Source organism: Monodon monoceros, unplaced genomic scaffold (genome assembly GCF_005190385.1).
Source record: "Monodon monoceros isolate NGI ecotype Baffin Bay Population unplaced genomic scaffold, NGI_Narwhal_1 Super_Scaffold_15, whole genome shotgun sequence".
In the NCBI taxonomy this organism is placed as follows: Eukaryota; Metazoa; Chordata; class Mammalia; order Artiodactyla; family Monodontidae; genus Monodon; species Monodon monoceros.
This window is the reverse complement of record NW_021703771.1, coordinates 68,034,061-68,061,185: the sequence shown is the minus strand read 5'-3', so window position 1 is coordinate 68,061,185 and position 27,125 is coordinate 68,034,061. Positions and strand designations below refer to the sequence as shown.

General features: G+C 38.6%; 1 protein-coding gene across 1 annotated transcript in view; it reads right to left on the bottom strand.

Annotated features, from left to right (window-relative positions):
• ZC2HC1B (zinc finger C2HC-type containing 1B) overlaps window positions 1-27,125 on the bottom strand; it is a 49,327-nt gene that overhangs the window by 20,981 nt on the left and 1,221 nt on the right. The window contains exons 2-6 of the mRNA XM_029223358.1: window positions 19,321-19,382; window positions 16,899-17,018; window positions 16,236-16,371; window positions 6,081-6,223; window positions 2,554-2,659 (exon numbers count right to left, since the gene is read on the bottom strand). Of these exons, the coding sequence (XP_029079191.1) occupies window positions 2,554-2,659; window positions 6,081-6,223; window positions 16,236-16,371; window positions 16,899-17,018; window positions 19,321-19,382 (567 nt within the window). The remainder of the gene's footprint in view (window positions 1-2,553; window positions 2,660-6,080; window positions 6,224-16,235; window positions 16,372-16,898; window positions 17,019-19,320; window positions 19,383-27,125) is intronic.

Below are 27,125 nucleotides of genomic sequence, written 5' to 3'. Positions count from 1 at the left end.
GGGAGGGAGGGAGGGAGGGAGGGAGGGAGACAGCAGTGCAGATCAGTGAGGGAGGGCTTTGGCTTTCAGCAGAGAGGGCAGCCAGTGCAAAGGCCCTGAGCCGGGAGTGAGCAGGAGCAACACAGGCTGCTGCAGCTGGACTGAGAGACAGTGGACGGCGAGGTCAGGTGGTGGTACAGAACCTAGTGCGGGCCCTGCTGGACTCTGCCTTTTACTTGGCAACATCACAGTAGTTATAACCACGGCTAACTAGTCAAGAACAAATGTAATACCGTTTTGCTTAGATCTGCTGGCCTACTCCTCTGTTTCCTAGTGTATCAAATTGTTGTCTTTGTAGCGTCCCGCTTAATGCCACATACGGGGAAACGGGACTGCTAAGCCCTAATTCAGGACCGTTCCACTGGTGCCTTGCTGCTGCTTTAAAGAAATTATTTAGTTCACAGAAGGAAACTCTTCCCCTATTTTCAACACTACGCCTGTCTCCCCCAATTCCCAGTCTCTTTCCAGGTTTACTAGAGTGGGGAATGAAAGTCCTGGACTCCGAGGCTGTACTCAATTTGACTTGGCACACTGTCGGAGTTGTCTAATCCCGATGAATTAAGAAATATTCCCTCTTGGCAAATAAGCTTCAACCTCAAAATCAAAAGGATGTTTTTCACTGGAAGGGAAGCATTATAATATATTCGTTGAAAAAATACGAAAAGAAGCTATAGTAGAAAGAAATTGTCTTTTCTGAAGGACACTAATTGTTACACTTTAGAAAAAAGCTTGTTAGTGGAAGTTTTACCAAAAGAACACATACATAATTTGAATTAATTTTTTTCTAAGTGAAAACTAAAACCTACCCCATTGTTAAGTTTCTGCAGATCAGGAAAAAACTAATGATTGGAGTTTAGATGGCTGTGGGGAAATTTTTAAAATATCAATTCAATTTTTAAGCCCATGATAAGCAACTCATGAGGAATTTAAAAACTAATGATAAAAATTTCCAGTGCTATTATTACTTTGACTGTGAAATTGGCACTTCTTATTCTGGTTCTGATTAATACCTTCAAAATAAGACTTGTGACCAGATGGGCCAATATGATCATGAATTAATTCATATTGCCTTCGTAGTACATGCTGATCATAAAGAAGAATGCGCATTATTACTAATGCAGCTCAATGAAGAGAGAAAGCACAGTAGATATCTAATCCAGCTCTGCTGTTTACCAGCTGTGTGCCTCAGTTTCCCTTTCCATAGATTAAAACATTTGGAGGATTATTGCGAACATTAAATGGGTCAAGCATATAGTAAGTACTATAATGGTGGTCATACCTTTTCAGTTATTTGAAGAAATTATTTCATTCTAGGAAGGAAATTCTTCCCTTTTTTTTTTCCAGCCTTACTGAGATCTAATTGAATATAATGTATAAGTTTAAGGTGTACAATATGATGATTGATACACGTATATATTGCAGAATGATTACCACAATAAGATTAGTTAACACACCCATCACCTCACATAGTTACTTTTGTGTGTATGTGGTGAGAACATTTAAGATCTACTCTCTTAGCAGTTTTTAAGTATATAATACAGTACTGTTAACTAGAGTCACCATGCTGTACATTAGATCCTCAGAACTTATTCATCTTATTACCGGAAGTTTGTACCCTTTGACCAACATCTCCCCATTTCTCCCACCCTACCCTCCACCCATGGCAACCACCATTCTATTCTCCGTTTTTACGAGTTTAACTTTTTAAGGTTCCACACGTAAGTGAGGGCATACAGTATTTGTCCTCCTTCTCTCTTATTTCACTCAGCATAATGCCCTCCAGGTTTATCCATGTTGTCGAAAATGGAGGGATTTCCTTTTTTTTTTTTTTTTTTTTTTTTTTTTGTGGTACGCAGGCCTCCCACCACTGTGGCCTCTCCCATCACGGAGCACAGGCTCCGGATGCGCAGGCCCAGCGCCCATGGCCCCAGCCGCTCCGCGGTATGTGGGATCCTCCTGGACCGGGGCACGAACCCGCGTCCCCTGCATCGGCAGGCGGACCCCCAACAACTGCGCCACCAGGGAAGCCCTTCCTTTTCTTTTTATTGCTGAATAATATATACCCCATCTTTATCCATTCATCCATCAACGGACACGTCAGTTGTTTCTATATCTTGGCTATTTGAAAAATGCTGTAATGAACATGGGAGTATGGACATCTCTCTGAGACAGTGATTTCATTTTCTTCCCTTATTTTCAACACAAAACCTGGCACAGTGCCATCTCCTAACTTTAATCTCTTTTTAATTTTACCAGACCAGAGAACATTGGTTCTAGACCCCGCTGTTGTAATCAGATCTAACTTTGTACATTTTCAGAGTTGTCTAATCCTGGTAAATTAGGAAATATCCTTTCTTGGCAAATAAGTTTTAACCTCAAACAAACCCACATATCTTTATATCCCAAAGCAACTTTAGATGTCATAGCTTTTGCTGACTGCCAGCAAATCCCAAAGCCAACAGTGGCCCCCTCTGACTCTGTCATTCGATAGTTGAGATGCTCACTCCAACTCACCTGGCCTGGTTGGGACCACACTGGCCTCCAGGGCCCTGTTCTGCAGCAGAGCTCCCACAGCACTGGTTACAGTCGTTCCTCTTTTTGGACTCATCTGAACCCTACCCTACAGAGAGAGAGAGAGAGAGAGACAGAAAGACACAGAGACAGAGAAAGAGACAGAAAGACATAGAGACAGAGAGAGAGAGACAGAGAGAGAGGGGGCAGAGGGGAAGAGTTCTGTAACCTCAGGTAGCACACAGGATGTAAAGCTGTCTCCCCTTCACCAGCAGCAGGATGGAGTCATGTCTGGGACCTGCGACACCCAGAGGAGGGGGACACACACACCCTGTACCTTAGTAGCCTGATTCCTGTCCTCCCTTCTGGGGCTCAAAACCATGTCTGGGGTTTTAGAGCTTTCATTCCATAATCAAGCCCTTGGTGGAGTGGTGATATGTTAATCCTGTAAAATTAGTTGTATGGAGACATAAGAAATCACTTAATGTCAATAAGGATAGTTATGGAACATTTTAGTTTTTCATTACACTTGAAGATGATTTTGTTTTTAAATGCATGAACAGAGAAGAAAAACAGACACTGGCAGGCAGCAAGTGTTTTAAACATGGAATTCCAACATCTCCATGCCACTCCCCTCCCTGCTGAGCAGCAGTAGCAGAACAGTCACAGTAATACAGAAGAAGGACCAAAAGGTTCCTTGGGAGCTCCTTTGTATACTCCTTTTTACCTCGCTACTGATCCCTCAACATCTCCATGGCAACTCCAGTATAAAGATAACCTGTTCCTCCAAGTGAGAATCCTCACTTGGGCAAGGAGAGCTAGGAGGCTATAGCAGGCAGTTCATCCCCAGCCAAACAAAGAAAGCTATTTTCAGAGGCCCATACTGGTCTCTTTTGGTTAAGGGTATAACACATTTTTATACTTGATTATGTTTAAAATAGAAACACATTTCAGCTGTGCTGTTAACAGCCCTTCAAAACTGAAACAACACCTCCCTTTTTGTTCTCCTTCTGAATAAGCTCCACTATTAGGCAGGGCCCCAGAGTGGTGAAGCTGGCATAAGGGAAACAGCGCTGCTGTTCAAATACACTCTACAGCGAGTTTACTCAGAAAGCAAGCAATTCAGAAAGCAAGCAATTTTTCTTCTGTGTTCCCAATCACCACTTAGCTCTGGAAAACAAGGAGAGGAACAGGGCCAAGTCACTGGTTGCACTCAGGACAGCCAGCTGGCCTTCTTCAGGGATAAAAAGCACTTCCGTTCGCTGCTTCCCTCTGCTCCCCTTGGGCCCACTGACGCCCACTAACTTTGTGGACTGGTTAGAAGAATCGTTCGAAGAAACATAATGCACTCTTTACTGCTTTAGGAAGTATAGAGTTGTCCTTTTTCCAAAACTAAGTTGAAGTCAAGCCCAAAGCAGTCATATTCCCCACCAAATTGTGGGGCCTATCCCACTATAGGAAAAGGCCATGAGAGGGGAAGGAGGGCGGGGCAATGTGGAAAGAGGAAAAGGCCAGGGCACCCTGTGTGCAAGGCACTGTACTGGTATTACCTATAATCCTCCCAACAGCTCGGCAAGACACACGTTAAAGTGAGCCTCAAAGAATTGAAGTAACTTTTCCAAGTTTACCTGTAGATAATATAAAACTGAAAGTCAAACCCTGACTACTGACTGAAAAATCTGGGCTCTTTCTACATTGCACTGCTTCCCATGATATTTCAGGTGTAAAGATTGAATCTCTACAACTATATTTATCATAACCACCTTGCCTGCCCCACCAACACACCCATCTCCTGCCTCCTGTGTTCCTTTATCTAGATGTGTCGTATTATCGGCCAGGCTCTGGAGCTAAAAACCTTTCTGCCAACCCTGATCCTCTTTTACCTTATATTCGATCAGCTTCTCCATCCCAACAATTATTTCTTAAATCTACCCGCTCCTCCACACACACACCCACACACACACCCCATTAGTCTTCTTACTCTGAGCCCTCATTTTCTTTTCCTGTTGTTGTGGCTTCTAACTGGTCTCTCGCCAAACCATCTTGAACACTAACTGCAAGGGTGATCTTTCTAAAAAACCAATTCCATGTCACTCCAGTCTGCACTATGTGACCAGTTTACACTGCATATAGAATGAGGCCAGTGACGGATGGTTGGACAGAAAAGCTGAGAAGGTCAGTCTGCAGGGAGAAGAGAAAGCAGCAGCAGAGCGGGAAGAAGAGACAAGATGGAAAGATGGACAGGAGGACTTCCTGGGTTCCAGGGAACTTTCAATTCCTGCTTCCAGGCCCTCAGGCTGGCTGGCCTCAGATTTAGGGCACCTATTCACTTAATCCCCTTTTTCCTCCTCTCTGAGCCAGCCTGGCTTAAAGCCCTTGTGGCTCTGACGCTCACCTGGACTGTCCCATCCCGTCACTCAGCCACAGGCACTCTAGGCTTTGCTCCACGTGGCGGGCTCCTCAGGCCACGAGCTGGACACTTTGTGCACAGTGTCCTTCCCAACTTCAAATCTAGACTGGTAAACCCATCTGCTATTTTGCAGAAAGTATCTGCTTCTCTTTGAAGCCTCTGCTGAATCACAAGTGGCCTCTGCCTCCCTCTCGCTCCTGCATATGCCAACCACTACACCTTCCTACTGCACTGTTTCCAAGGCCACCTCCTCCTCCGAGTCACAAATCCTTGGTCAACCAGCACTTGGCACAGTGGCTGCTTCAGCACAGATATTCAGCAACTGTCTAGTATATGCTGAGCTAGAGCTCAGGTCCATAGTCCGTGGGGTGTGCTATCGTTAGAGAGGGTCCCATCCCTATTACATATTGGATATCATGGAAATCTTTCTAAACATGCTTCATACTGTTAAGTATTCAGAACAATTTAATCTTTTCTTGGTATCTAAGCCATGTTTATGAAACTAATGGTTCTCATGGTATGCTGTAAGCTATGTCCCTGGCACCTTTGATGTGTATGGAGCTGTCTGCTCTCCCCAGTGTTGTTTTTATAAATATATTGTCTTCCTGATCCAGTGTTATTTTACTTATTTGTACCTATTTATAACAGCTGTTTTATCCATTTACCTTCAATTGCTGACTCTGGCTTTGAATAGGGTGAAGACCCCTCTCCACAGAGCAAACACATGCCCTGTAGGACAAGGCCTCCCTTGTGACGGCTTCCCCCACTTAGGCCAGTTTCACCTCAGGTTCAAGAGTCTTTTTGAGGTGGTTAAGGCTGATAACCACCATTGGTTAGAATTTTACCGTAATACTACAGAAGCACTACTTATACATCTAAGTCTTCAACCTAAGAAGCTTCAAACACTGTAGAAAATTTTTTTCTACAACACCCAAAGGTGCTGTTAGCTGGGAAGCACCCCTCAAAAAGAAGCCAAGTCCCATGAAGATGAGTGACAGTAATTGGCTATCTCGATCCTCACACTTCTCAGGATGGGTAATTTAGGTTCTCTAGCAAATTCTACCTGCTTTCCCTAGGCATGTAAGGGTACAAGAGCCAGCACTTGGGGAGAGATATTCACCTGTGCCCTGGTTGCCAATTTGGCTGCTGTCTGGGCTGGATAAAAGACTCGGCGAGAAGACTGATCCTTGCAGAAATTAATGTGTTGACTGGCTGCAGTTTCATTAAATCTCCTCATACAATATGGACACCGAATATAATCTGAATGTAAAGATAACAACAAAAAAGCAATTAACATTTCAAAAACAACTCTGGAAGGGACTATATGAAATGAAGTAAATAGAATATGAACTCTGCTCCAACATGAAAGAGAGGTACCAAACTCTGGTTTGAGACAGGCTATTCCAGAGGGGGAGACATGCAAGGGCTCAAATAAAGGACAAGGTTTGGTAAATTTTTTCTACCTATACACTTATTTCAGTTAAAAGTGTTCCCTTAAAATGTTTACATGCTATGTTGCTTTCTTAGAAAATAGATTAATTATATATACTTCGGAACTTCCCAATTAAATGAATTATTTAGTGAACGATTATGTAAAGAAAGGAGTCCTAGAATCACAGAATATTGATATTGATGACTGAAGAGCACAGAAGATTCAAAAGCCCCAGTTGTGGTGCTGAGTGGGACAGAAGTTTATACAAAAGTTATGGAGCTACAGAGGGAGTAAGATGTTTCAAAATGTGGGTTTGGGGGATGGCATTTGAAACCAATGTCACAGTCCTTCTGCAGTGGCCAGATTTTCCCACTGAACTCCTAAGTGAGGAGGCAACTGATATGTTCAGAAAGGGGGTTAGGAAAAGGGAGCAGGTGAGGGTTCAAAAACAGAAAAGGGAAGAGCTTCCTGTGTTAGAACCTCTCTGGCAGCCCTGAGGGCACAGGGTCCTCTGAGGTTCTGGGGAATACCCATCGGTCTCATTTGCAATTACTAGACAGTGGGAAAAAGGAGAAGTGAGAAAGATCTAAGGTCTTCTCAGAACGTGGAGATGCTCACATGTTCCAAAACCAGGTTGGAGCCTCCTCCTCCAAAGCAAGGGGGACCATGGGGGTCGTGTTGTTTTGTTTTGCTTTAGGCGCCTGGAAGGATGACAAAGTGGATATGTGCAACGTAAGAGAATAACTACCTCTCTCCCCAGGAAGGACCTGAGACGGCACCACCTTAAACTCTGTGTGGAAGTTTGGTTTAGTATAGAGTCAAAATTCCTACATGTGTGAATGGGTATTTAAGGCAGTGATGTCTTCAAAGTTAAGAGTTTTTTGAAGACATCTTTTAAAGCAGTTTGGGGAGTTTTCTACTTGAACAAATCATTTCCTAAAATGAATACTCATAAAATGAAAGAATTGGAATATGTAAGAAATTGGAATGAAAGAAACGGTTAGCACTTAACCTAACAGTTTATTGCACACTCTGGAAGGCATTACTTCATCATTAATTCCATACTTACTGAACACCTATTATGCTCCAAGCAACTTGGGGATACAATGTCTCTGTAATCAAGGACTAAGCATTCTAATACAGAAACAAAATTTTCCCATGGTGACAAATTCCTTGAACAAAATAGAACAGGACAAAATAAAATAGAACAAAATAAAATAAAATAGAAATGGTGAAGGCTCTGCAGCCTGCCTGACTGGTTTTGAGCCTGAGCTCTTCACCTATGTGTGTGAACTTGGGCACGTTTCTGAACCTCCTTAAGCTTCAATTTCCCCAGTACCTACATATCACCTGTATCATTGAGTTGTTATGAAAGTTAACTATGATAATCCACAGTAGGGCCTGGTACAGTGGGTGGGTAGAACATGCTGTAACTATAAGGAAACAGGCCCAGCCAGGTTGTGTTCCAACTATCAAACAGGAAAGAAACTGCTTATGAAAACTAAACTAGAAAGTGCCATTATCATGCAGAACTCATTTACGATGGTGTAGAAAAACATCTAGAACTGGGTTCGTGGTTCAGGGGTTATTTCTTTAGTTTTACCGGCTGAAAAGTCAAGGTTTATATCAGAAATGCTGCTACCATAAACCAGACTCAGTTTGGGCAAAGACAGTGATGATGGCAGTGACTGTGTTGCTTCCTTAATCCCACTTGTTCATTCATTCATTGTGCCCTTCTGTGTGTTTGGCACTATATGCACTGTGGAGGAAACCAAGTTGAAGTGTAGTATTTCCCTGCTGACAAAGATCTTAGAGACGACTAGAGGCCTAGGTGAAGAAGCAGACAATTACCACTCCGGGCAATAAGTTTTGAAAGGAGGAAGCACTAGGTCCTCCAGGAGTCCACAGGAGGAACACGAAGCCCAGACTTACGGGGCAGAGGAAGAGAACATCAAATATACTGAGAATGCAAAAACTCTTTTCTTGCAACAATAATTTGAACACAGCATGACTGAGCTACATGTTCGACCCTCGTCTCAATCTGAGTCACCTCTTCCTCTATCAATAATGATGTCATAAAAATCACTATGTGCTATCTATTTCAATAGATAATGATTTATAACTAATTAATTTATTAATTAATTTATTTTTTGCCACACCGTGCAGCATGCGGGATCCTAGTTCCCTGACCAGGGATAGAACCCGTGCCCCCTGCAGTGGAAGCTTGGAGTCTTAACCACTGGACCACCAAGGGATTCCTGATAATGATTTTTAATGTCTTATTCCATATCTCATAAAAGATTAAAGTAGAAAAACAAGCATCATTTAAAAATGCAAGCACTTTGTTGAGTACCCATGTCTACATAGCCCTGTGAAACGTGGACCAAATGTCCCAGGACCACTGAAAATCCCAATTGTAAATATTTTATATCACTGCCCTCATAAACTGTCACATAATCCTGGAAAGTTGAATGATTGGCAAACTTACTTAAGTCAGTAAGAATTAGAATAAATATATGCACGTCACAAAAACTGAGCCATGAAATAAGGAATCATGCTGGAAAAAAAATGGAAATTACTTGCAAACTCATACATACTAGGCCATATGATTAATAATACTAGTAATACTGTATAAATTTTCTAAGTATTTAAGCTGGAGAATATATGGGCTAATATAAAATCCCTGCACAATCAAAATAATTGAATAGTAATGAAAATGTGCTATTGGAGGTAATCATTTTGCTTGGTGCATAAAATTATAATAAGGGCATAGGGAAGAATTTAATTATAAAACTGTATTTCAGCATAAAAATGTAAAGGGCAGAAAAATAAACTGTACACTTGATGAAGCCTGTACACAAAGGGAATTATTTATTTTAAAGAAACAATAATCCCCACATTTTAAATCCAATGTGGAAATTAGAGAAATTCACACAGCAGACCATCTGACATGGTTTCACTATTCAACTAAAGAACTAGAAGGTAGTCATCAACCCTGCAGCTTCTGCTATTAAAATGAAGTAGTTCTCATAAAAGATGCTTTTATTATACAAAGCTTGCTGCTAAAGTATTATCAAAATCACAGCCATAGATCTTTCTATGGAACATCTTAAGACAACACATGATTTCAAGTTAATTTTCATAAGCACCTAGCAAAAATGAAGCAATTATTAAGAGTATTTTCTGGCACTGAAGTTCAGATGATTTATTTTACGGATGATTTTTATAGTATTACACTTTGGTTTTGTTTGTTTTACTTTTTATTTTATTTATTTATTTTTTTTGGCTGTAACACTTGGCTTGCGGGATCTCAGATCTTAGTTCCCCAACTAGGGATCGAACCCGCGCCCTCGACAGTTTAAGTGTGGAGTCCTAACCACTGGAACACCAGAGAATTCCCTTTTTATACTTTTTAGAATGAACTTTGAGGAATAAGTTATGTGCATTAAAATGCACCTATTTTAAGTGTACAGTTTGAAAAGTTTTGACAAATACATACATTTGTGTAACCACCCCAATTAAAATATGAAACAAGTCTATTACCTCCAAAAGTTCCTTCATGCCTCTTTTCAGTCAATAATTTCCCCAAACCCAGACTCAAGCAACCAAAGATCTATTTTCCTGTCATTAAAGATAAGTTTTACCTCTTCTATATCTTACTACAAGACAGCATCCATGGTGTGCTGCATGTATAGTTGCACTTTCTTCTTACTGTTCAGTTGTATTCCATTTTGTAAATATTCCACAGTTTGTTTATCCATCCACTTGTTGATGGTCATGTTCAGTTTATGCTACTTAAATGGAGCTGCTATAAACATTAATATGTAAGTCTTTTTTAAGGACATGTTTTCCATTTTTTGCACAAACAGCTAGGAGTGGAATCACTGTATAGGTAAGTGTATGTTTAACTTAAGAAAACACCAAAGTGGCTGTACCATTTTAGACTTCCAGCAGCAGCTGCAGCGTATGAGCGTTCCGGTTGTTCCATATCTTAACCATCACTTGTATTGTCAGTTTTTTATTTTAGCCATTCAAGTGGGTGCGTAGTGCTATCTCACTGTGGTTTTTTTTTTTTTTTTGCGGTACGTGGGCCTCTCACTGTTGTGGCCTCTCCCGTTGCAGAGCACAGGCTCTGGACGCACAGGCTCAGTGGCCATGGATCACGGGCCCAGCCCTCCGCGGCATGTGGGATCTTCCCGGACCGGGGCACAAACCCGTGTCGCCTGCATTGGCAGGCGGACTCTCAACCACTGCGCCACCAGCGAAGTCCCCTCACTGTGGTTTTAATTTACATTTCCCTGATGAAAATGATGTTGAGTATCTTTTCACATGCTTAATGACCATTATTTTGTGATGTTCTGTTCAAATACATCTCTTGCCTTTTCCTTATTGGGTTGTCTTATTATTGAGTTATAAGACTTCTTTATATATTCTTGATATTTGACTTTTATCAGATACATGTATTATAAATATTTTCTTATCCTGTACCTTGCCTTTGCATTTTCCTAATGGTGTCTCTCAAAACTAATGTTTTTAATTTTGGTGAAGCCCAATTTATCAACTTCCTTTTTAAAAACCTGTTGCTGCATTTTGTGTCCTGCTTAAAAAATCTTTGTTGACTCTTAGATCAAAGATGTTTGGTTTTTCTAGAAATCTTATAGTTGTAGCACTTTATAGGTCAATGATTCATTTTGAATTCATTTTTGTGTATAGTATAAGACTATCCTTTCCCATGTTGAATTACTTTTGTTAAAAATCAACTGCCCAGATTGGGAGATCTGGAGATCAATATTTAGATTCTCTTTTCTGTTCAACTGATATATTAATACCAAATTTCCATGGTTACTGTAACATTATAGTAAGTCTTGACATCAGGTAGTGTAAGTCCTCCAATTTTATTCTTTTTTCAAAACTATCCTGGCTATTCAAGATCCTTTGAATTTCTGTGTAATTTTAGAATCAGCTGGTCAATTCCTACTTGGCAAAGAAAACTTGCAGGGATCTTCACTGGAACTACATTGAGTCCATAGATCAATCTGGGGAGAACTGACATCATAACACAATGCATGAGTCTTCCAAACCATGAAAATGGTAAATCTCTCCATCTATTTTAGTCCTCTTTAATTCCTCTAAGCAATGTGTTGTGGTTTTCATTTTAAAAGTCTTACACATATTTTGTTAAATATATGCCTAAGTATTTCATGTTTTTTACATGATTGTAATGGCATTTTTCATTTCATTTTTTCAGTTGTTTATGCCTAGTATATAGAAATACAATTCACTTGTGTATATTGACCTTATAACCTGAAAGCTTGTTAAAGGAACTTTTAATTTCAGTAGCTTTTTTTGTAGTTTCGTAAGATTTTCTACATTTACTCATTCATGATCATGTTGTCTGTGAATAAGGATAGTTTTACTTCCTCCTCTCCAACCTTTAAATTTATGTGTATGTATGTGTGTGTGTATAAAATATATAATTTTTTCTTATTACACTGGGTACTATGTCCAGTATAGTGTTAACTAGAAGTGGTCAGAAAGGACATCCTTGCTTTTTTCTTAAATTCAGTGGGAAACTGTTCAGCTTTTCACCGTTAAGTGTGATATTAGCTGTAGATTTTTCAGAGATGTCCTTTATTAAAAGGAAGTTCCCTTCTATTTCTACCTTTCTAAGAGTTTTCTTTTTTAAACATGTATGGGTATTACATTTTCTCACAGGCTTTTTTCCTGTAGCTACTGAGATGATCACATGCTTTAAAAAATATTTTGTTAATATAATGAATTACATTTACTATTTTCTTCCTTCTACTTAATTTAGGTGTAATTTGTTCTTCTTTTTTTAAAAAATAAATTTATTTATTTATTTTTGGCTGTATTGGGTCTTCGTTGCTGCGCGCGGGCTTTCTCTAGTTGTCGTGAGCAGGGGCTACTCTGTGTCGTGGTGCGTGGGCTTCTCGTTGCGGTGGCTTCTCTTGTTGTGGAGCATGGGCTCTTCAGTAGTTGTAGCACACGGGCTCTAGAGCGCAGGCTCAGTAGCCGTGGCACACAGGCCCAGTTACCCCACTGCACGTAGGATCTTCCCGGAGCAGGGCTTGAACCCGTGTCCCCTGCATTGGCAGGCAGATTCTTAACCACTGCGCCACCAGGGAAGCCCTTTTTCTAACTTTTCAAAGAGGAAGTTTAAGGCAATTGATTTAAACCTTTTTTCTTTTCTAATATAAGCATTTAAAGCTATAAACTTCCCTCTAAGCACTGCTTTAGCTGAATCCCACAAAGTTTGGTATGTTTTCATTACCATTCAGTTCAAAATATTTTCTAATTTTTCTTGTTCTTTCTTCTTAGATCCATGGGGTATTTAGAAATGATTTATTTCCAAATATTCAGGAGTTTTCTAGATATATTTTCATCATTAATTTCTAATTTAATTCTGTTGTGGTCAAATAACATAGTATGATTTCAGTCCTTTTAGATTTATTAAGACCCACTTTGTGGTCCTGCACATGGCCTATCTTGATTGAACATTACATGTGTACTTGATAACAATTATATTCTGCTGTTGCTGTGTATCACACTATAGCTATAGATGTCAATTGGGTCAAAATGTTACAAGCATTTCAGACTGATAGGTCTTCTTGATGAATATATCTTTTTAATTATTATCTCTGTTAATAATACTTGCCCTGAAGTTTACTTTTCCTGATATTAGTATTAGCTACTCCAGTTTTATGATTATTTGAATGCATATCTATCTTTTCCTGTGCTTTTAACATGTCAATCTACAACTGTTCAGACATTGCTGGTATTTATTTCTCTTTTTATCCAGAGGACAAGCACAAATCATAAGTGTACGGCTCCATGAAATACTCACAAACTGTGCACACCCGTGAAACCAGCCCAGATCAAGACACAGAGAGTTCCCACCAATCCCCCTTGAGTTGCGTCCTAGTTGTCCCCACCTCTCCAAGTAAACTCAGAGACTGAAACCTGAAGTTTCTACAAAATTGAGTTTCTGATATTTATAAATAAGGAAGTCTGCATTCCTGCCATCCTTTGAGAAATCAGACCCAGCAACCTTGGGTGTGTGTTCCTTTGAGGTAGCCGTGTGCTGAGGCAGGAGCAGCTGTCCCTTAGGGAGGGTGTAGCCTCTCTAGGCCCACCTGGCTCACCTCATTTTGTCACCTGCCTAGCTTGCTTATTTGTGTCTTTATATTTAAGGTGTGTTTCTTGTGGAAAGCATATAATTGGACCTTGCTTTATTATTCAGTTTGACAATCTCTGTACTTTATCCTAAGTGTTTAGGTCATTTATATGCAATTGTCCATATGGTTAGGTTTAAATCTATCATCTTGCTATTTGTTTTTATCCTACCAGGTCTTTGTTCCTTTTTTCCTCTTTTCCTGTCTTTTTTTAGATTGAATTTTTTTCCATTTTATCTCCAGTCTATGTATTGTCTTATTAGCTATACATCAATATTTTTGAATGTTTACTCTAGGGCTTATTAATAGGGATCTTTATGATATAATACTCTATCTTCAAACAATGCTATACCTATTCATGTATACCATAAGAACCTTTCAACAATATACATTCATTTTGCTCACTCAACCTTATCCTATTATTTTCATACATATCACTTCCAAATGTTATAATACCCATGTTATTACTTACACTTTAAAAAGTCATTTATAACCCTCAGCTAACATTATACTCAACGGAAAGCAAGACAAGGATGTCTGCTTTCACCAGTGCTATTTAACATGATATTGGAAGTTCTAGCCAGAAGGTTTAGACACAAAAAAGAAATAAAAGGCATACAAATAGGAGAGGAATAGGTAAAATTATCTCTGTTCACAAATGACATAATCAAATATGTAGAAAACCCTAAAGATTCCACACCAGAAACCAACTGTTAGAGCTAATAAGCAAAATTCAGCAAAATTGCAGGACAAAATCAACTCACAAAAATTGCCTGTACGTCTATACACTAACAATCTGAAAAGAAAGTCAACAATTCCATTTACAATAACATCAAAAGAATAAAGTACTTAGAAATAAATTTAACCAAAGAGGCAAAAGACTCATACACTGAAAACTACAAAGCACTGCTGAAAGAAATTAAAGAGGACGTAAATGAATGGAAAGACATTCCATGTTCACGGACTGGAAGACAATATTGTTAAGATGACAACTACGCCCAAAGTGATGTACAGATTTAATGCAATCCCTATCAAAACTCAATGGCATTTTCAGAAATAGAAAAATAAACCCATCCTAAAAATTCATATGGAATCTTAAAGTTTCTAAATAGCCAAAATAATCTTAAAATACTCTCCACTTCCTGATTTCAAAACATACTACAAAGCTATAGTAATCAAAACAGTGTGGTACTGGTATAAGGATAGACATATAGAAAAATGGAATAGAATAAAGAGCCTAGAAATAAGCCTTCATATATATAGTCAATTGACTTTTGATAAGTGTGCCAAGACCTTTCAATGGGGAAGGTACAGTCTTTTCAACAAATAGTGCTGAGAAAGGTACCACATGTAAAACTAGATATCCAACTTCCAATTATCTTACTTTATACCACATTCAAAAATTACTTGGATCAAAGATCTAAATATAAGAGCTAAAACTATAAAAACTGTTAGAATAAAAAACACAGGGGAAAGACTTCAAGATACTGGAGTATTTGACATCAAAAGCTAGGCAACAAACAAAAAAATAGGTAAATTGGACTTCATCAAATTACTTTTGGGCATCAAAGGTACCATCAAGAGAGTGAAAAGACAGTCCACAGAATGAGAGAAAATATCTGAAAATCCTATACCTGATAAGGGATTCGTGTTAACATTAATCTAATCATGCCTCTGGACCTAATTTCTAATTTACAAAAAGACAGGGGATGGGGAAACAAGTTAAATGTTAATTAATATGACTTAAAAAGCAGACAAATCCAGAATATGAGACATTCTAAAAGATAAGTGGCCTGGCAGGGGTATTGTGCAGGATTAAAAGGGACTAAAGAGACAACGAAAGACAATGCATGAACCTTGACTGAATCCTGGATTGTGGCTGAGTGGTGAGGAGAGAGCTTCAAAAGACATTCTTAAGGTAACTGGGAAAATATGACTTCATATATTTAGTGTGATAATAGTATTGTGGTTATGCAGAAAAATGTACTTAAGAAATGCATGGTGAAATAGTTATGGGTAAAGTGTGATGATGTTTAAAACTTACTTTTAAATATTTGTGCCCCCTCACAAAAAAAAGAGAAAGAGATAAAAAATATGACAATAAGGTCCAAATTGTCAAATTTAAGTGGAAGGTATATGAGTGATCATTGTACCATTCCTTCCTCTTTTCTGTATATTTGAAAATGTTCAAAATAAAAAGCTTAGGGTAAAAAAGCTGTGGGCCACTAACTGTACAACTTGAAATGGTTAAAATGGTGATTTTATATTTTTATCTCAAAAAATTAAAAGAGCTGTGGGTATTTGATGCTATGGAGCTATTACAGAACTGCTTAAACTGCTCTGCCCAGCTCCGTTCTCATAAACCAGGATGTGAGGGGCATCCCCTGGAGTTCTGTAATGCCATGACACTGGGTACAGTGGTGCACTCATGTTGAGGTAGAGTCAGAAGGAAACACAGAATCTTTACACAGAATTGAAAAGAATATGATAACATAAATTTTATGATAAATTTACTTTTATATAATTTAATTACTATTGTTAATTTTAGAGTTTATAGGAGGAAGGCATAATGACTAGGCCAAAAATCAAGCATAGCCTCAATTGGTTAAGAGTAAAATGTCAAAAGCAAACAAAACTGGACACACATCTAGGCTGATGGACGGAGGGGATGGAGGTGGGAGAGGCCAGCCTTCTTTAATGGCTAGTGTACACTGCTTTGCTGATGGAATCGCAGTAATGAAGTCTTTATGTTGTTGTCTCCAGTTAGATTTTCTCATGGGTTGAGGCTATAAAAAAATAAAACGTATACTAACCTAGACTATATATCTCACCATTATAATTTTTTTTAAAGCTAGGATTTGAACTTACAAGAAACAGAACTGTGAAATTTGGAGAAAAAAGAGAATTTGTCTTCCAAAAGTATCAAAAGAGGTTTGGAAAATACAGTAATAAAATTTGCAAGTCACAATAGTGAGGGAAAACACAAAATAACAATCAGGAAAACAAAGAAATTACAAAACTTTAAAGGAAGACTTAAATGTAAGATTAAAAATGACTGTCTTCCAAGTTAATTGCTGGATTTAATGCTACTCTAATGAAAATATAAACGAGATTTTTTTGCCACATCTGGAAAGTATCTGAAATACATTTGGAAATCTAAGTGTGCATGATTAAAAAGAAAACAGTAAAGGTGGATTATACTTACATGACATTACACTGCATTATCAAGCAAAAATGAAACCAGAGAGCCAGAAAAAGGCTTTAATGTACTGAAGGAGATAATCAAGAACAGCAAGGAAGATATCGATAGTACCTTGGATTGAGGAGCCTTCCACACAGTGGGAATGTCAGTGCCCTGTAATCTTTGTTTTAAGGAATTGAAAGGTTTACGCTTTTTGTTGAACAGTTTTCTACGTATTGGTCCATGCCTTTCCTAGAAAAGAAGGAGTGGGGATTAAAATTTTTAACATGTACAATCACAAAGTTCGTAATGCCTCAGTGTACTCAAGCAGCCCCTGCTGCAGTGACTGGGTTGCACCTTCAGAGCCAAGTTCATTCTCTAACTCTCAAATCACAGCAGAGCAAATCCATCTGGCTCTCTTCACCCATGTTACACATAACGAGATACTGTGTTTGGGCAAGGTCAATAAAAGGCCTCTTCAGCTAAAGAAACTTACTTAAAATTTGGTCTTACATATTTAACTCTATCACTTGGGCTCAATGAATATTTCCAAGCATTAAATAATGTTGAAAAGGCAAACTTTCTAGTTTAAGTTGAAATAAATTATTTCTGATATTCGGCTAGGTACTCACTGAAGCCAAGGAACTTTTCTTATTTCTTCTATTCTGTTTCCTGCCTTCACTGCTCTTAAATTCCAAAAGCACGTCATCCAGGAATTGAGTCCCAATAACCTTAACATTGTTTTCCCATCATTTTGAAGGAACTCTTTGCATACAGCAAGGGGAAACTTAGCTTCTTACCAGTGGAACCTTCTCAGAAAAACTCTTCTTACCACTCAACATTTCAAAATTGAGTTTAACTGGGTTACTTTTCTACACACAGCAAATCAAACCACTTAACCCCTGAAAAGGAGTGGAGAGGTTTCAAAGAAATATTTGAGAACATCTGCAAGAAACAACTGGGACAACCATACCACGAATGAAAAATACACCAATTCCATTTAAGTTATGAAGACATTTTCCCTTAGTGTGTCCAAACATTTCACATTCATGAAGTCATTTATTTTAGAGCAAATCTAAGCTTATAATATTAAATTTTAAAATATTACAATACTTATAAGACAATCGGCAGAGAAAACTAAGACAAGCGGCAGAGAAAACTACTCCAGGCAGTAGACCTGTAAGTACTCAGCATTTCTGGTAAAAAAAAAAACCAGGGAGCCAGCACACAGAGCTTTGCCTGTGTACCATTCTTATAAAGTCTGCACTGCACCACTATGGGATTATGCCAGGATCTTTGCCTTCCACTCTTAAGTCCTCTTCCTTGGTGGTCATGTAGCTCATAATAGCTATCACTTAGACAGTTGCTTTGTCCAGACCCAAAAAATACAGGCTCCATGAAAATCACTGCACCTGGCTACGAACAAGCCATACCACTTTAAACTGAAGGAGAGAGAGAGAGAGCAGACCACTTGATCAAATGCTCTTTGTAGCCTAGAAATGGGTCAATGAAGTAAAACTCAAGAGGACCCAAGAATACTTGGCATTTAGTGATCCCTCTTCAAACGGTACCTTCTAGGTCTCAAATCCATTCTCATGGGGTGCAGTCCTGGGTTAGCAAAGGCAAGCTCCCTAGTGGATTGTTGGGATACAACAGGCCCTGTGAGTTCCCCTTCTAGATCCAGCAAACTCTAGCTGCGGTTAACTAGAACAGATATTTCACTTTTAAATTCCCCACAGAAATAAAACCTACAACCTCATTTGGTAGTCTTTTGCCCCAAATGTAGTCAGGTTTATAGTCCAAATTCTTTAAGTTCAAAACAAGTCTCTTTGACCTAAATGTCCCAACAGTTCATTATCATCTTAGATTTTTGTTTTAAATCGTTTTTCTTGGGAACTCCTTCATAATATGGGGGGCCTACTACCTGTTTCCCTAATTTTGAAATAAATCAAGCTTTTATTCAACTTTATAGGCATCAATCCGGGGACCTGACATGCAGTTAGCTTGAATCTAATTAACAATTAGGTCTTGGAACAAGCCTTACATCCATTTTGTTCAAATTACATAAAACCCCTCAAACTAGAGAGTTCTGTCTTTATACGTGGCAAAGCAGGAAACAGAGGGAGGTTAAAGGACTTGTCAGAATTAGTGACAAATTTGAGGCTAAAAGCCAAGTTTCCAGATGCTCCAAATTCAATGTTCATTCCTCTTGACTAGCTAATTTCCCTGGTGCTTTGGCCTTAAAATTTGAATTTTTGATGCTTATAGAAAAGGCGAAAGAGCCAAAACCTCTCAAGAGACAATCAGCTGTGCCAAGATACTTTCATCTGGCTTCCTTTTAGTAAGAGGACCATGTTTATTAAGTTCCCTTTTGAATGGGGCAGCACTGATCTGCTTAAGTGTCCTCTGGGCCTGCCAGCCATAGGTTATGTACTTTTCTCCCCTTGCTTTCCCTCCACATCTGTCTTTAATCTTTGCCACTGTGGCCTCCTCACTGACTTGACAGTTCATTTAACTCCAATGAAACACATCTACAAAATGTCTTTATGTTTACCAGAACATCTGCTGCAAAGCGTCTTCCACAGACTTCACAGGGAAATAATTCCTGATTGCCATCTGTATAGGATCCAAGAGCACATTATGTTAATTTCACAGAATTGCCTGCCCGAGAAGAAATGATTAACTGGAGGAGACCTCAATAGCTTGATATCCTCACTCTCTTTTCCCCTCTCCAACTACTTCCTTCTATTAGGAAGATCCTTTGTAAAACTCACCCGTTTTCTTCTCCTAACCTAGACTTCTCACTTCACTGAACAGATAAATTCCATATGCTTCAGGCAACTAGAGTATAATTATTTAATATTTAATATATTCTTAAACTAACTGCCTGATAGCTTAGCTTTAGACATAAGTACAAAGTTGATACCCTAGTATGAAGTCATAAATAATCCAATGGTAACATCTTTTAAGACGGCTACTAGAATGTAAGGCCATGTATGTGCTAAATGAAGGCATGCCATTTTATCATGGACAGCATGAAAAGGGTTGCCTAGTCATTGAATTTAAGGTAAACTTTCCTGAGAATGGCTTTCTCTCTCTTGATAAATCTCTTTGCCGGAAAAACTCCTACCTGAGAGGAAGGAAGTAGAAGAGGATGAAATGGACCAAGTAGAACTGGTGGGCTTTGCTCCAAATCAGGAAAAGACAGAGCCAATACAATGGAGGAGCACATGAGGATGACGAACATCACCCCAGGGGTGGTGCTTAGTGCAGGATCTCTATGGGGCCTGTGAAGAACATTCACTGCTGACGTCTTATATGCAGTAGAGAATGAGTGAAGGCCTACAATCATAATATGCTCACTACTTGCTACTGCCTTTTTTTTAATATTCAATTATTGTAGTGTTTTCCAAGTTAAATGAAGAATAAACTCAAATTAAAAAAAAAAACTGACTGTGCCCACTATATCCCAATGCCTCAAAGTACCTGACCCATAGTAAGGTTCTCAATAATTACTTGTTACATGTATGGGTCAAACAAGAATTGAGTTTCTACCATAGGACCAATCATTCAATAAATAATTAAACACCTGCCATATGTAACTCTGTGGGAATACTGAGAGAAACCATACATGGGTCCAGCATAGAAAAGGAAAGTATGCCCATAAATTACTTTAAATGAAGTTAGAAAAGCAAACCATTGTGGAATTCTGAAAAATAAGAGTTTTGTTTCATATTACTGCCTTTCAGTTCATCTGGAGTTGAGTATATAAGATTAAAAAAGCAGTTTGATCATGCAGAAGATTTTGTATTAGACTAACCATTTGGGCTCTATTCTACAAACAAGGGGAGCAATCAAGGACACTGAGTAGGAAGAACCTGAACAGAGCTGTGGAAGATTTATGTGACAAAGCTGAGGAGGGATGAATGGATGGTGGTGAGGATGGAAAGTGGGATATTAGTTAAAAGGCAGAAGATGTAGGCCTGAAATGGAAAGGAAAGAGGAAATGGGAGAAACTGTGGTCAAAGAATCAATAAGATGACTAGATGTGGGGGGATTTGGGAGGTGACAGAGAGAAGAATGCTGAGGGACTGAGAAGACAGTAGAACTATGGATAGAAATAAAGAATTCGAAAAGAAGGGCCATCTTGTAAGAAAAATGACCTCAGCTTTGGAAATACTGAGTTTGAAATAGAGTCATCCAGCCAGCAGGATGGAAATGAGGGAGGTCAGGGCTAGAGACACAGATGTAGGCTTTGTTTGGAGAGTGATGTAAAGGCATGATATTGCCAGGGAAGAGGTCATGGAAAGAGAAGTACAGGGATGATCCCCAGGGAACTCCATATTTAAGGGCCAAGAAGATGATGATGATAAGCCAGAAGGAGAAGCAGGAGAGAACAGGGTCATGGAAACCATGGGAAGACAGTTGGAAAAAGGAAGGCCTGATTAACAGGAATCAGATGGTAGCTCATTACAGACACTGTTGATTTAAATGATTTCTTCTCACATCTGCCAGATGGTATTATATTTGCAGCACAGGTCATCCATTACAGCATACAGAAATACCACTCTTCCTCTCTGTTCTTCTGGCCTTCTAACTCTGTAAGAACTGGGTCTTAATTTTTTTTTTTTCCAGCAAGGATATCCCACCTCTCCACATACTTACTCATTAATAAAAGCTACTCATCTTAATTACAAAACTGCTACTTTTTTCTAAAATACTAATGAAGGATGACTTACTTTTATGACTATTACTGTAACATTTGTAGGGTGATTTCCTGTTCCCCAAACACTTTTCCTATGTAATCTCATTTAACTCCTCACAGCAATCCTATGAAATAGGGTTGATACTTTTTTTTTTTAACAGATAAGAAAATGAAGGTTCAAGGTTAGGTGACTTCTTGAGGACAACAGGTAGTAAGTAGTAACAATGAGACTCAAACTTGAGTCTCTGTCTCTACAAGTATTAAGACTATTTACTCAATGATCACCATAAACAGAAAGACACTGTATCACTACTAACCTGCAAAGCAAATGGAAGCCCCTGGAGGATCAATGACCTTTGGTTTAAATCAGTGAGTTCTGAATTCAATGCGTTTGAAATAATGACAGATACAATAAGACTCAATTGAACACCTGAGATAGATGGACCACCACATTCTGAACCACATTCAACTTGGAAGCTTGACAGTGAGGAAGAAAGGGAACGTGGAGAACCAAACACAGAGATCAACAGAACTTTAAAAGAATCTTTTGAAACAACCAAGACGCCCTTCAATAGGTGAATGGTTAAACAAGCTGTGCTATATCCATACCCTGGAACACAGCTCAGCAATAGAAAGGAACACTACTGATACATGCCACAAACTGACTCAATCTCATTGCTGAGTGAAAAAAGTTAATCTCAAAAGGTCACATAATGTATGATTCCATTTGTAAAATATTCTCAAAATAACAAGTTTGAGGGGGAAAAGAGATTAGTGACTGCTAAGAGGTAGGGATGGTCAGGGAGGGAGGTGGCTGTGACTATACAGAGGTGGAATGAGGAAGATCTCTGGGTGACGAGACAGTTCTGTATCTTTACTGAGGTGGTGGTTATGCCTGTAATAACATGGTATGGAACTATAAACACTCCTTATACCAATGCAAACTTTCTGGTATTTACACTGTACTGTAGTGAAGATGTAACTTGGGGGAAACTGGATAAAGAGTGCAGGAATCTCTCTGTAATATTTTGCAACTTTTCATGAATTATGTCAAAATTAAAAGTTTACACATCTAGGGGTTGGCAAATTGTGGCCAGTGGGCCCAATCAGAGGCTGCATGATCTTGTAAATAAAGTTGTAATGGTACACCGCCAGGCCCATTTGTTTGTTTATAAAATATCTACTGTCGTTTTCGTGCTACAACAGCAGAGTTGAGTAGTTTTAACAGCGACCTTATGACCTGCAAAGCCAAAAATTATACTTTCTGGCCTTTATAGAAGTAGGTTGCCAAAGAGTGAATGAGAATGTAGTAATTAAAAATGATTTGTGGGAGAATAACATGGAAAATTTTATTTACAAATAAAGACTGGAAGGATATATATACATATATATATGTTACACACACACTACACATTTAATATATAGTAATTACCTCTGAGTGGTAAGAAAAAAGGTGACTATTTCTTTAGTTTCCTAAATTTTCAATTTTTCTATAAAGATTATGCATTGCTGTTAAAAAAGAATGACATTAAAAAAACCCTTTTGATAGAAAAGATTCTAAAACAATGTGTATTAACTTAGCTATTTCTAACTTTACCCTAATTGGAGTCTCAGTAGACTATTAAAGTGGCTATTGTTTTTATACATTGGTTCATAATCTTAAGGCAATTTTTAAAATGAGGAAAGTGATCTGGAAGTGATCAACAGTTTTGTTTAGTATGTTAACAATGAAAAAATAAGCATTACAAAGATCTCAGTTCAAAAATTTTATAAGAAACCTGGAGAGGATTACGGCTGTAATGAAATTGGAAGAAATTCTACTTGAGACTAGACATTCTCTTTCTGAGCTGGAAGTTAAGAATGCTTTGTAGAGATACCTACCAATCCACATTTCCTTATAAAGGCATTACAGAGAAGGAAAAAGGAAGACATTTTCTCATGTAGCTGTCAGTGAGTCAAGAAACTCTTTTTAAGTCCTTTGCAGTCCAGGACATGCAAATATTAGCAATATTGACATCTTCCAGGGCCTTATGGCAAAGGGGGTGGCATACTAGCTGAAACTTATTATCTCAGGAACATGACTTATAAAAAAAGGAACTGAGACTAATGAGTTAGGATGGCAAAGAGAACACTCCATCTTATTTTTGCTTTCCCCCAAAACACTACAGTAAAGGGATGTAGAAACATGGAGGACCAGGACAGGGAGGAAACAGGACAAGAATAAAAAAACTGCAATCTGGAAAGCTGATGGACCATGGTAGCCAACCTGGAGGACATAAAACTACACCAAAATCCACTTCCCAGGCTGATGGTAGAAAAAACTGAGAACCATCCAGATTTACACTGCAGAGCCCTTCAAAATCACAAAAACCCCTGGAGCAGCACATACCTCTGACACAGGGACAGGATACGTGAAGAGGAGGAAGAAGAGATTGCTAAAATATAGGGGAGAAAGTTTTCTAAAAAGAAGTGAAGATTCCTAGAACGCCCCCCTTCATCCCACAGCCCCTGGGTGATTGTCTTTCTCCAATTCTAGCAGAAGTCTACTCTCCAGAAAGGATGAGAGGAGGTCTGTGCATGAGTCAACATGAGGCAAAGCTGAAGGCATGGGTAGGCAGATACAGATGTATATACACATATACATGGTTGATTCTCATTATTTGTGCTAGTTACATTCCATAAATCCCTGCAAGCACTAAATGAACAAATACTGATTCATTACTCTCAAATAATGCACTATACAAATGGATTTGTATATCAACACACAACCTTGTTTTATGAATTTGTTTCAAGATACCTTATTTAAATATATATATTGTTGATTCAGTAATATTGAATTCACGGCCAACCACACTATAATGCATGCTTGCATGAAGATTATCTAACAGACATAATTTCTCCATAAGGCATATCACAGCCTTCCTGCACTTAGAAGCATTAGACAGCCCTTCAACACTATGCTTGGGAGCCTTTTAAACAGTGAAATCACCAAGAAAAAGTGCAAAATTATGAAAAGCATGGCACGAAGTAGACCATAAAAAGGACACTTGTTTATAGTAGGACAGCTGAAACAAGAAGGCAGAGCATCCCCTTGCTCTACCTTAGCTGGGAACATGTGTGTTGGTTGACTCAACTTTTTAACTGGTATGTGTCATATCTGTGAATGGCCATGAAAGCACCATGAATATTGATTTAGGGTTACAAATTTTAGTGAGGAGGTGAATTTGCAAATAGGGATTCCATGATTAATGAGGATTAACTGTATATATATACACATATATACATACACACACACAAAAGTGTGTGTGTATGTATATAATCTAGTGATTAATCTCATGAGCAGTGATGCTGGAAGCAGAGAATATCCCACACCCACCTTCCTCTACTTGGGTCACAGAATTCTGCCTGCCAGACCCTTACTCTCAAGGCAGAATGGAAGCTTCCCTGGGAATATAATCATTCCATGGAGAAAGAGCTAAAGATACTGACATTGGGAAGATTCCCAAACAGCTCACCCAGACCACCCTACAAAAAAAAAGCTCAAAATCAACCAATGTTACCCATCCAGAGTTCCTAGTGTTCTCGTCCTCCAATCTTAATCATGAACAAACAGACAGGAATTTCCAGAGATCTGAGGAAAATCTCTAGCATGTAAGCCCAAAGTAAACAAAAGAGAAATTTAAAGGAAAATTAAAGCTCTTAGAAATTAAAAACTCAACAGTAGGTTGGCAGATAGAATTAGGGAACTCTCCCAGAAAGTAGAGTGAAATGGCATAGAAATGGAGAGAAACATAAGCAAATTAGAGTACTTGTCCAGGAGGTCCTACTCCAAATAATAGGAGTTCAGAAGACAAAAGGAGAAAATGCAAGGAAGAAAATAGAAATAATTTTAAACTATTTCCAGAAGTGAAAGGACATGAGCCTCCTGTTTGAGAGGACACCCACACAAATGAAAATATGTCTAGAACAATAAATATCATTGTAAAATTTCAGAACACTGAAGACAGAGATCCTACTTAGAGGAAAAAAAAGTAACATACAAAGTATAAGGAGTCAGAATGGCTTCAGATTTACAAATAGTAAAAATGGAAATAAATGGGGAAAAATTCTCTAAACTTCTGAGGGAAAATTATTTACAACCCACAGTTTTATACCCAGCCAAGCTATCAATCAAATATGGGGGTAGAACACATTTCCAGACGTGCAAGCTTTCAAAAAGTTTACATCCCATGTACTCTGTCTCAAGAATTACTGGAGGATATACTCTACAACAAGGTGAGTAAAAGATACAGCAAATAGCCATTCAGTAGAGAAGGGGATTCCCAGGATAACAGCTGGGCACCAGAACTAGAGAAGCAACCAGTTCAGACTGGAGGAGTGGGACTAAAGACACAGACATGCTGAAGGCTGTCATAACCTAGATATTCACTGCCTTTGTAATCTGAGGATAGCACGTCCTATATATATCTGGCTCTCATTCTGTTCTATTCTTGGCTTGCTTGACGAAATCCCAGCGAAGTGCCTTCTCACCCTTCATACTCACATGTCTAGATAAGCTGAGGATACTCATTTCACTCCACAGGAAAGTTCTGCACTCATCTCTTCAGAGACAGATCATAAGTATAGAAGCATAAAACATAAAATGAGCATACAATTGCTAAGCCTAGTTTGGTAGGAGATTCAGGATGCTTCAACTATGGTCACTTGTGTTCCCAGGACTCACTCATCACCTGGCTCACTGACATCACCACACATGGGGCTCTTGTAAACTCTAAGAGCTGAAGTCAGACTCAGAAACTATTCAGCTCATCTTCTCAAGGATGCCTTGATCAAACAGTAGCAATTACTTCCCTCATTGAGCTAGATTTGTGCTTCTCAGTTGCTCAAAACAAGATACTGTGTTTATAGGGATGCCATGCAGGTGATGATTAATATAAAAGTCCAGATAATTCATAAAAGTTACCCAAGGAAAGAAAAAACTGAATAAATTGAGGATTTATTCAAGCCACCTATAGGTGGCTTCTGTGTTCTATTTCTTAACTTGAATAACTTGTTCTACTTCTTAACTTGAATAGCGGGTATGTTTGTTTTATTATACATTCTCCATAAGGCCATTAGAAGTTTTACCTTCTTCTGACCTTTAACTGGAACAAACAAGCTGGATAAAACATACTAATGTCAGCACACAAGAAGCAACATAAAAGTATTGATAATCTAACAGTAAAGTTACAAGATAGCTAAAGTTCTGTCCTTCACCTGAGGTGATTTGATGACATCACAACGGAGATGTGGATACATCACTGGTAATAATCACAAATAGTAAGAACTTTTGATACTTAGTTTGACTTGTAAAATAAGTTCTAAAGTATCTGAAAAAGTGACTTTATACCAATCATAGACAGTGCTTAAACAAAATAGGTCCTTAAGATACAGCAGGCAAATTCTTCACGATTTTGCCAACTGTCTGGGATGCCTGAGGTCTTCTTTCTGGCTAACACTGAGGCTACGTCTTTTTGTTCCAAGTTTAAGCAATTCTTTTCTCCTCTAGCTTAAGCAGTTCTTTTCTGAATTGTCTGTCCCAACTATCCATTCATTTTTATATTTCTCAGTGACCATTTACCAAATGCCAGGCTCTGTTCTAGACCCTGGGGATA